Here is a 12346-nt window from a genome sequence, read left to right on the forward strand (position 1 = left end):
CCAAGTCTCCTTGTCCTCCTTCCTCTGTCCAGATGTCACACCAAGCACCTTTCTAGCAGTCTCCCTTACTAGCTCTGCTGTAGTTACCCAGCTATTTGGTAACTTTTCACTGCCTCCCAGTGCCTGTCTTAACTCTTCCCTGAACTCCACCTCACAGTCACCCTTTTTTAACTTCCACCATTTAATCCTTGGCACTGCTTTCACACTCCTCCTCTTCTTGATCACCAACGTCATCCTACAGACCACCATTCTATGCTGCTTAACTGCACTTTCCCCTGTCACCACTTTACAGTCTCCAGTCTCCTTCAGACTGGCCCTCCTACATAGGATATAATCCACCTGTGTGCATCTTCCTCCACTCTTGTACGTCACCCTATGCTCCTCCCTCTTCTTAAAATACATATTCACCACAGCCATGTCCATCCTTTTCGCAAAATCCACAATCATCTGACCTTCTGCATTCCTCTCCTTAACACCATACCTACCCATCACTTCCTCATCTCCTCTGTTCAATTCACTTCACCAACATGCCCATTGAAGTCCGCTCCAATCATTAGTCTCTCACCTTTGGGTACACTCACCACCACTTCATCCAGCTCACTCCAAAAATGTTCTTTCTCATCCATCGCACACCCAACTTGTGGAGCATATGCACTAACAACATTCATCATTACACCATCAATTTCAAGCTTCATAAACATCACTCTATCAGACACACTCTTCACCTCCAAAACACTCTTGCATACTGTTCCTATAGGATAACCCCAACCCCATTTCTCCTGCCATCCACACCATGACAGAACAATTTGAACCTGCCTCCTATACACCTCGCCTTACGTCCCTTCCATCTGGTCTCTTGCACGCACAATATATCAACCTTCCTTCTCTCCATCATATCAGCTAGCTCTCTCCCTATACCAGTCATATTGCCAACGTTGAAAGTTCCTACCTTCACTACTACACTCCTAACGTTCCTCCTCTCTTCCTGCCTTTGGGCATGCCTTCCCCCTCCTCTTCTCCTTCGGTCAGCACCCTTTTGGCTAACAGTACTGGTGGCGGTCATTGTTAACCTGGGCCTCGTCCGATCCGGTATGGAAATATGAAATGTTCTCCGCATAAGTAATTTGGCAGAAGTTTTATGCCGGATGCCCTTCCTGACGGAACCCTCCCCATTTATCCGGGCTTGGGACCGGCACAAAGAAATGCACTGGCTTGTGCATCCCCAGTGGCTGGGTTTCTATGATTTCCTTAACTAAGGAGGTGTAAAATGGCATATGGTATTTTTTGAGGCAGCAAAGAAAATTTGAGGTAACACAAGGTGCATTATGGGATAGGGAGTTGGCTTCGAGCTGATTGAAGACCTCGAGCTTTGTAGTTGGCCAAGTTGGAGCCAAGGATCGGCTCCAAATCCATCAGTAAGAATGAAGGCGAGATGAACAACTCACATGGAACGTTATGGTGAGTACATAACTTCTTTTTTATATGGATTGAGAGTTTGTTTCAGAGAAGCTGTATCCTTTGCAAGATATACCTGTCCCTCCAAACCATTTTGTTGTGGCAGAAGATGTAGCCCACTAGACCCCGAGTATTTGATGCCATTTGACTTGACTGTGTGCAGTAAATCCATCAGTATTGGGTCAGAAGATGATTTGTATACCAGACCTAGGTCGCTGCCAGGGGGCTTTGAATTGGTCCATGTAAGACGTCGTTTAGGCTTTGGCCTTTCAGTAAGGTATCTCTGAAGGTGTTCCAGTTGTTGCATGTGTCTGGACAAATACATGCCAAAGGGAGCATTATGCTCAATGATTGGCCTGATGATGGCTGAGTGAAGAGGGACACTGACATCCCTAGATCAAGACCCAATCCTTTGGTTTATAAGCTGTGCAATATAGAAGGACTTTCTTATAACCATGGACACATGTTAGCCAAAATTAGGTCACTGTCCAAATAAGTTTCCAAATCCCAAACAACTGGGTCAGCTCTTAGAGGAATAATGTTAATGTGGTAGGTCCCTGGGAAATATGAATCCACAAAGGATACACTAATGGATTTTATAGCATTTAGTTGGAGTCCATGATATTCACCAGTTATTTGGGACAAAACTTCCTGCAGGATGGCTAACTCATTTGGGGATTCAGTGACTCCTACTAACATGTAGTCATCTCCAAACTTAAGGCATGCAGAGCCCTTTGGTATTGTTTTTTACTTCAGGAAAGTGGAAGGCCAAATGAGAGGTTCCAGCACAGAACCGTGGAGGACTTCACCGGTGACTGGTCTTGTGGAGATAACTTCCCCTAGTTTGAATTCCTCCATCCCATCTGTGAGCAGTTTGCAATCCGGATGGTGACACAGGGTTTATTCACAGTTTAGTTAGCTTTTCTACTATGCCTTTGTGGGGAATTGTCAAAATCTTTGGATAGGTTGAGGTATGCAGGTGTGTACTGATTTGCCTTCATTCATTGCTTTGCTGACACCTGTCCAAAACAATCCACAAGACTAAGTACACATGACCTGCCTTTGACGAATTGAATTGGTGAAGGTTCTGGTGTTTGAAGGTTTCCAATGTCCTGATTGATAAATTCCACAATAAGTCTTTCTGTAGTTTTGCATATGAGGCTGGCAAGACTTATGGGTCTGTAATTGCCTGGGTCTGTAGTAGTTTCTTCCATATGTGTAATATCGCACTATTTCTGTGTGCAGTACTGTAGTCTAGTGCATAGATTCTTTAGTCATCTGAATGCACAAATGTGTACAGCTAATATATGTGCATTATTTTCTCACGATTTTATATTGCATATCTGCTGTCTGCACACACTTGCACTTTACAATATGTCCTTATTGCTCAGAAATGTACAGGGAATTCTATTTTAATTACTTACTGCTTTTGTTAATTGGGAAAGGCTGACTGGATAAAGTACCACATTTTAGCCGATGCCCAACGAGAAAAGCTCCTCAATAAAAAGAAGAATCATATGTAGAAATAAACAGTGCAATGTGGATGTAGTTAAAAGGCTTAGAATACAGAAAATACAAGAGCTACAGCAATGACTGACTAATAGTATAAGGTAAAGGAAAAATTGCAAGTGATGAGACTTACGAGGACTGCTTTGCATCTCTTCTATTGAATATATAAACTTTTAGAGCTGAGGGCTGCAGCAAAACACTTATGATTGTGTATTGCATTGTTTATACTGACACCTGTCTCCTAGAGTCTCCATTTCTAGATGGACTTCACCAGTCAACCAAACAAAAAACATGAATAACAAAAATAACCTATCATACTTCATCAAATTGTAATTATGCCCTCAGATTGGTAATTCCAAACTGAATTTTGAAGGTTAAACAAGAAATTAAAAGCTGAGATTCCTGCCTTTATAGTGCTTTGTGTTAGCTGCAGTTGGTAACAGTGCACTGATCAATCGTGTCATTTTTTGTTTGCAAATTTACTTTGACTAACTTAGCTTTTTCAGTTAACTTTGTAACAGCATTCAGAGAACTGTTTGACTGCTATTATCTGTTTCTGTAGATTGTGGCAGAGGTGTGGCCATAGAGAAAGATAGATGGTTGTGGTTTTTCTGTCTGACATATTTTAAATTTTCAATTTTCAGTTTACTGTTCTGACTGCAGCTTATAAACGGTCCATGTTTTGTGCTAGTGATAACCCATGTATTTACTCAGTTTATTGACATTACTTCAGCAAGTAACACTTCTGGTCTCAGTGCTTGCAAAACTGATCATGTGTTCTTTCTGTACCAGATGCTTGGATTCACTTTCCTCTGTTGACATTGTATTATAGAATGAGTGTACTTCCGAATGATGCTTTTCATATGGTACCTGAATTAATAATAGCTTACGTTAATGTTAAAGGTCCCATGGCACTTTGGAGCAAAGGACTTCCCAAGTAAGCTAGCTAAATTTCCTCTTGTGTGTATAAATGCCACTTATGTCTGCTTTTGAAATTGGTTTAGGCCTAGTGAGATTAGCCCCAACAGAAAGCAGATAGGTAAATGTTTGCAGTTTTACTTATTTGGTTGTCTTCTGCTTGTCAGTGTTTGGTCCGGAAGAATATTACTATAAATTCTGCCAGCCATGGAGCTTAGCACTTGGAGGTTGATGCATTAAAAGCAACAAATTAACATTTCACAAGATGAGAGCTTGTGGCTATCAAAAAATTTCAAGAAATGTAGTATAGGAACAGGCAACGCGTTTATTTGTTTTTTTTTTAAACTAAACAAAGCATTTAGTTTATAAAAATGTTCAGTTGCCAAGTATCTTTTGTGTCAGTGTCCTAGACGTTCGTGATAACTTTATTAATCTAAAACTGTATAATGTACTTTACTAATCTCATACTGCATAATGTAAGATTTTGGCATCGTATATGATGCATTCCTTTTAATTATGTTTTTCAATAAAGTATGTGTATTTAAATGTTTTTTTTTCATTTGTCTGTCTGGTGCATTAGTGTAAATTGCAAATGCATTGCCCATGGTAAAAAAGCTGCTGAAAGGCAGAACCTGATTAAATCTACATAAAATAACTTGTCTTTCTCCTAACTTTATAAGATTGCAACATGATGCAGTAATTAAATCCTTTCCTTCCACAACAGCAGGAGATAATTTTGTCTCATACATATTGATAGTATTTGTGATAGGTTATCTGTTAAAACAGCCTGAGATGCAATTCTTCTGTATCTTAGAATTGCTGTTTTTTCTTTCATTATAGGGACATTTGAAGAGTAGCCGACAGATTTTGCCACAAGAATTTATCCATGAACTGAAAGGTGGTGTAGCAGATGACAGACTTCTTAGTTGCCTTGAATCTCTTCGTGTGTCTTTGACCAGCAATCCAGTCAGGTAATGCATCCTTCCTCCCCAGCCCTAAAATACTGATATTTAACAGGTGCAGGGAGCAGTATTTTTTCTGAATTTCATAATGAATTGCTTACTACTGAATAAGACTTAAGCTAACAACATACTGTTTCATTAATATTTATTAGGGATACTTATGCATGCCAGGCTAATTTATGTAAGTATTTCATGGCATGTATTTGTTATCACAAGTGGCTTTCTTTTAGATTATTAAAAACAGAATCACTTCTTGCTCAGTGTGAGCAGGTAAACAAAACATTTGCTGTGCAATTCATTATATCCTCTGGGGCAAGAAAAGAATACGATTTGCTTACTGTGTGTTCCACTGAGAAGAGAAAGCAACAACCATGGAAATGTTGCCCTATGAATCTTTGATGGCATATTTGGGACATGTTTTCTTTTTTTTATCTTGGTGGGACTCACCATGTGGCTCTCCCTGGTTTTCATATATTTGTTTTGTCATAATTTACAGTATGCTTTTTAGCTCAAGTAGCAGGTGTATTTTATACAAGATAAACATCTTTCATTGCTCATATTCCTGCAGAGTTGTATTGCTTAAATGTTTTAGCTTGACATTGCTGCAGACACAAATGTACTACTGTTATATTTATTGATCGTACAAGGTATTGTTTAATAACTACTGTACTATTAAGTATAGTTTTTGGCATGGAACAATGCTGAGAGCTGGACGTCTGGTTCACTGCAGGATGCATCCATGAATATTAATCCTTTTGACTGGAATTATACTTTATGTATTGATTAGATATCTGATAATGTAATTAGAATGGCCTTAAGCAGCTTTGGATTGTTAAGCAAGTAGTACAGTACAGAGCATACCTAGCCAAGAAATGTTTTATTCTTTTTAACCAATAAACTTAACATGTACATTATCTATTTATAGTATGGTATTAACTACTAAAACATAATTTTGTGATGCACATTTCTCAGAATTCAATGGTTACAGGACTGATAAAATATGCTACTTAATGATCAATTAAAAAATGGTGCTTATTAAACTTTTGTTTGAACTGCCTATTTGTTTATATTTTACATTAGAGTGAGATGAGGAAACTAAATGTCATCTCTGCTTCTGAAACATCAAAGGCCGGACTGTGACAACCAGTATGCATTAAAATTGCAGAAGCTAAACTTGAATGGATTTTTCTGTGCATGCATCAACAGCTAGTGCTCTTGTTATGGAGGTTATGAAACACAATCCATTCAGCCATCCATTCTTAACCCCTTTTTCGCATTTTGCACATGAGATTGGGGTGTCACTTCAACAGTGACAGTCATCTCATACCAAGATTTACACTGCCAGGTGGCTAGCCCTGCTGCTGTAGTTAATCTGTACCACTCACTTGCACACACACTAGCACCTACGGCCACTTTAGTGTGTTCAGTCCACCTACTGCATGTCCTTGGAATGTGGGAGGAAACCGGAGGACCATGAGAAAACTTGGACAACCGCAAGGAGGACATGCAGACTATGCACAGAAGACACCACAGCCGAGAATCGAACCGGAGAACCTCTTGCTCTGAGGTGACAGTGCTAACCGCTGCACTACTGTGGCCATAAAGTGGATTCATAAATGAGTAGTTGTGACATAAGCTGGTGTTTTTGAAACTGTCTTTCATGGAATGTGGCAAGATAAAAACTAAGTAGTATTGCACCCAAATGATATAATAATATTATTAATTGATAATTATCCATGTTTACCCCCTTTACGCGAAACAACATTTTAACTACCCAGTCATGTTGTGTTGTGCTTCACAAGAGCTACTTATGAATCATGGGGTATGGCATGGTGCAAGACAGGAATGCCACCTGTTAGCAGTTATTTGTGGAGATGTATGTTCTTAAATTTGCATTCTTTATAAAGCTTGAAAGCACTCCTCATTGTACATTTTATTCTTCTTGATTTTTGAAATATGAAGGAAAGTGTTGTGACATTCATTTCTTTTAGTGCAGTGAAGCCTTTTCTAACACTACTACTACTACTAAGGTATCAAATTAATTTCTAGCCCTGAAAATATTCTTAAACTGTGTCCATTATAAACCACAAACTACAAAGTAGCATTCTGCTGCCATTCATACTTGAATTGTGGCACATAATGACTTCTGTACACCATGTCTTTCCTTACATATTTAGAGCATTTTGTAGTAAAAAGCATCATTAACGTTTTACAAAGCCACCTCCAGATTAAACTTACTGTAGCCCTGTGTGACATCACTGTGGAGAGATGATGGGGTATGAACATATTATTAAATGGACTCGCCTCTGTGCATGAGCGGTGGTGGTGCTTGAAGTCTGTGGACACATCCTCACATTACGTGTTGATGACACTGAGGATAAGGTTCTGTAAAAGTTTGTTACATCAGCATTATAAAAATTCTCTTTACAAAGGATTTTTATAATATTTGGATCTCTGATATTTGGAATGACTGGGCAAATTACTTTACAAGGCTATAGACAGGATATACTGTGGTTCAAAATATGTAAGAAAATATGGGATTTCTTATAAAAAATAAGTCCATCATAAATGCACAATTGGATGAGTTTGCAAGGGGTATCTCATGTATTCCAACTAAACAATATTCTGCCATAATTACTTTAAATAGACATGAAGCTTTTTACAAGGAAGTCGACCAGTTTGAATGCTTAAAGTTTAGTGAATAGACTTGAATTAAATATGGCATACAAGAATGTTTTGATTTTATATTTTAACTGAAGACGTCGACTATGAGCTGTTGTATTTTTCTGTTTCCACACCACATTTTAAGACAACCTAAAATAAATTAAAGATTTGATTACACCACTATTTAGCCCTATCAGTGTGGCAAGTGGTTCGAAAACTGAAACCTTGTATTTTTGTACTGTTTTAAAGCCGTTTTGGATAGAACTGAGTTCTTTTGGGAAAGATTCTTGGCATTTTCTTTAAGACAAAAAAAATGTAAACTTTATCCTAGAAGTTGTAGATGCTCTTTTACAAGAGAAGGATTTATCCAGTGCTTACACGTTAACAGTGTGCTAAAAATTTAAGAACTCTTGTATGCTCAGCCTTCTGGTCAATGTTGGATGTGCAGGCCAGTTGCAGTAACCTTATGAAGCCATCTATAATGTGTAGCAAAAAATATGTCCCTTAAAAAATATTTTATACAGAACTCGTGATCGTAAGTGTGCATCTCATGTCTGTACAAAAAGCACATTTCTTTATTAATTACTGTTTCACTCGTGATATCTGTGCTAGAGAGAAAGCAGATATTCTGCATAAATTTTGGTCCTACAAACCTGTTCAAAAATGTGGTCTCAACAACTAGAAATAACATTATAAGTATTAATTTGGCAATTGAAAATATTTCCCCTTCCTACTGCATAGAAGATATTTCCCTATACTTAAAATGTTTGTGTTTATAGCTCAAAACTGGCTACATTTAAATTCTTTAAAATTGCAACATTTCACAAAATATGACCTATAAATATCCAAAAAGCCTTTTTATTCATACTTAAATTCTGTAGTAACAAATCGCATCTGGATTGCATGTCTGACTTCACCACATTTTTATCATAAGTATTTAATAACCCCTTGGATACTATATTAATTCATCATCATCATCATCTTTCGGCTGTTCCAGTTAGGGGTCGCCACGGCAGATCACCTGTTTACATTTCTTCCTGTCTTCTGCATCTTGCTCTGTCACACCAACCACCTGCATGTCCTCTCTCACCATCCATAAACCTTATCTTAGGCCTTCCTCTTTTCCTGTTACCTGGTAGCTTCATCCTTAGCATCTTTTTCTCAATATACTCATCCCTCCTCAGCACATGTCCAAACCAACGTAATCTTGCCTCTCTGGCTTTGTCTCCAAACCTTCCAACCCGGGCTGACCCTCTAATATACTTATTCCTAATCCTGTCCTCCCTCGTCACACCCAGTGCAAATCTTAACATCTTTAATTCTGCCACATCCAGCTCAAACTCCTGCCTTTTTGTCAGTGCCACTGTCTCCAACCTGTATAACATAGCTGGTCTCACTACCCTCTTGTAGACCTTCCCTTTCACTCTTACAGGTACTCGTCTGTCACAAATCACTCCTGACACTCTTCTCCACCCACTCCATCCTGCCTGTACTCTCTTCTTCACCTCTCTTCCACACTCACTGTTACTCTGAACTATTGACCCCAAGTATTTAAACTCATCCACCTTCGCCACCTCTACTCCTTGCATTCTCACCATTCCTCTATCCTCCCTCTCATTCACACACATATATTCTGTCTTAGTCCTGCTGACCTTCATTCCTCTTCTCCCTAGAGCATATCTCCATCTCTCCAGGGTCTCCTCCACCTGTTCCCTACTCTCACTACAGATCACAATGTCATCTGCAAACATCATAGTCCACGGGGACTCCTGTCTGATCTCGTCTGTCAACCTGTCCATCACCATTGCAAATAAGAAAGGGCTCAGAGCTGATCCTTGATGTAACCCCACCTTCACCTTAAACGCATCCGTCACTCCCACCGGAGACCTCACAGCTGTCACACTACCCTTGTACATATCCTGTACCACTTTTACGTACTTCTCTGACACTCCTGACTTCCTCATATAATACCACAACTACTCTCTAGGCACCCTGTCATATGCTTTCTCTAAGTCTACAAAAACACAATGCAACTCCTTCCGACATTCTCTGTACTTCTCCACCAACACTCTCAGAGCAAAGATCAGATCTGTAGTGCTCTTTCCTGGCATGCAACCATACTGCTGATCACTAATCATGTCCCTTCTTAACCTTGCTTCCACTACTCTTTCCCATAACTTCATGCTGTGACTGATCAGTTTAATCCCTCTGTAGTTACTACAGCTCTGCACATCACCCTTATTCTTAAAAATCGGTACCAAAACACTTTTTCTCCATTCCTCAGGCATCCTCTCACTTTCCAAGATTTCATTAAACAATCTGGTTAAAAACTCCACTGCCATTTCACTTAAACACCTCCGTGCTTCCACAGGTATGTCATCTGGGCCAACAGCCTTTCCATTCTTCATTCTCTTTATAGCTGTCCTTCCTTCCTCGTTGCTAATCCATTGTACTTCATGATTCACTATCCCTACATCATCCAACCTTCTCTCCCTCTCATTCTCTTCATTCATCAACCCCTCAAAGTACTCTTTCCATCTCCTCAACACACTCTTCTCACTTGTGAGTATGTTTCCCTCATTATCCTTTATCACCTTTACCTGCTGCACATCTTTCCTAGCTCGGTCCCTCTGTCTAGCCAATCGGTACAGGTCCTTTTCTCCCTCCTTAGTGTCCAACCTTTCATACAACTCTTCATATGCCTTATCCTTAGCCTTCACCACCTCTCTCTTTGCTATGCACCTCATCTCCTTATACTCCTGTCTACTTTCTTCATCTCTCTGACAATCTCATTTTTTCTTTGCCAATCTCTTTCTCTGTATACTGTCCTGTACTTCCTCATTCCACCACCATGTCTCCTTGTCGTCCTTCCTCTGTCCAGATGTGATACCAAGCACCTTTCTAGCCGTCTCCCTTACTAGCTCTGCTGTACTTACCCAGCTATTTGGTAACTCTTCACTGCCACCCAGTGCCTGCCTTAACTCATCCCTGAACTCCATCTCACAATTACCCTTTTTCAATTTCCACCACTTGATCCTTGGTGCTGCCCTCACACTCCTCCTCCTCTTGATAACCAACGTCATCCTACAAACCACTATCCTATGCTGCCTAACTACACTTTCTCCAGTCACCACTTTGCAGTCTCCAATCTCCTTCAAACTGGCCCTCCTACATAAGATATAATCCACCTGTGTGCATCTTACTCCACTCTTGTATGTCACCCCATGCTCCTCCCTCTTGTTAAAATACATATTCACCACAGTCATGTCCATCCTTTTCACAAAATCCACTACCATCTGACCTTCTGCATTCCTATGTTTAACACCATACCTACCCATCACTTCCTCATCCCCTCTGTTCCCTTCACCAACATGCCCATTGAAATCTGCTCCAATCACCACACTCTCACCCTTGGGTACAGTCATCACCACTTCATCCAATTCACTCCAAAATTTTTCTTTCTCATCCATTGCACACCCAACTTGTGGAGCATATGCACTAACAACATTCATCATTACCCCATCAATTTCCAGCTTCATAAACATCACTCAATCCGACACTCTTTTCACCTCCAAAACACTCTCAACATACTTTTCCTTCAGAATAACTCCTACGCCATTTCTCCTCTCATCCACACCATGATAAAACAATTTGAACCCACCTCCGATGCACCTAGCCTTACTCCCCTTCCATCTGGTCTCTTGCACACACAATATACCATCCTTCCTTCTGTCCATCATATCAGCTAGCTCTCTCCCTGTACCAATCATACTGCCAACATTCAAAGTTCCCACCCTTACTACCACAGTCCTAGCCTTTCTCCTCTCTTCCTGCCTTCGGCCATGTCTTCTGCCTCTACTCCTGCTTCGGCCAACAGTAACCCAATTTCTGCCAGCACCTTGTAGGCTAACAGTACAGGTGGCGGTCGTTGTTAACCCGGGCCTCGACCGATCCGGTATAAAAATGTTTCTTGGTATCAGCATGAAATGTTTTTGGCGAAGTTTTACGCCGGATGCCCTTCCTGACGCAACCCTCCCCATTTATCCGGGCTTGGGACCGGCACAAAGAAATGCACTGGCTTGTGCATCCCCAGTGGCTGGGTTCGATACTATATTAACTGATAATGCTAATTGTTCTTCTGCCTTTCCTTATTGTACTACTCTTTACTAGTTTGAATCAAATATGGCCTTTAACCCTAGACTCAACTTCTTTGATAATTGTTTTAATGTATTTTTCATAAGTTCTTTTATTAAGTAAATAACTTCATCTTTTTGTGTGTGCATATATGTCAATAGTTCTTTGAAATTTTAGTTAGTCTAGCAGAATTAGTTAATATTACAGGAGTCGTTGATTAATATTCTCATTTTGCCTGCTAATACTTTAGGCTTAAACAACCATGTTACTCTTTTTCTCTGTGCTAATTGGTTAATATACATGATACAATCTTTCAATAAAAAAGAACAGTGAGAATCTATAAGGAAATGATGTGCATTCTCTACATCCATTATGGTGAAGGAGTAGAAAGCTTTAGATGATTTTAAGCAAGGTTACTTATGTTTAATCTAGAAGAAAATAGCCTATTTGTACACATTTAGATCTAGTTTTGAATAATATATTTTTTGTTTGAGTGCACACATGGCACTGCATTACACTTAGTTTTAACATAATGAAAGTTTTGACTCAGTTTTGTTAGCAAAGGGAATGTGGTTGAATTTAACAAATTTGTTTGTTGAATGAATCCCAACACTGGTTACCTGTGGTTTACTCATATTATGCATTGTTTCAGCTGAAATAATTGTTTAGCTATTGAATTTATATGAAAAGAAGATAGTATGCTT

The 12346-nt window shown here is 39.5% G+C and overlaps 1 protein-coding gene across 3 annotated transcripts in view; it reads left to right on the forward strand.

Annotated features, from left to right (window-relative positions):
• The window catches only part of DIAPH3 (diaphanous related formin 3), a 4946160-nt gene that overhangs the window by 1073864 nt on the left and 3859950 nt on the right, over nt 1-12346 (forward strand). For all 3 annotated transcript variants that reach the window (XM_044072887.1, XM_044072888.1, XM_044072889.1), the window contains one exon: nt 4723-4853. In XM_044072887.1, coding sequence (XP_043928822.1) covers nt 4723-4853 — 131 coding nt within the window. The remainder of the gene's footprint in view (nt 1-4722; nt 4854-12346) is intronic.

This window comes from Protopterus annectens, chromosome 5.part1 (assembly GCF_019279795.1).
Source record: "Protopterus annectens isolate FY-2018-M chromosome 5.part1, PAN1.0, whole genome shotgun sequence".
Taxonomy (NCBI): Eukaryota; Metazoa; Chordata; order Ceratodontiformes; family Protopteridae; genus Protopterus; species Protopterus annectens.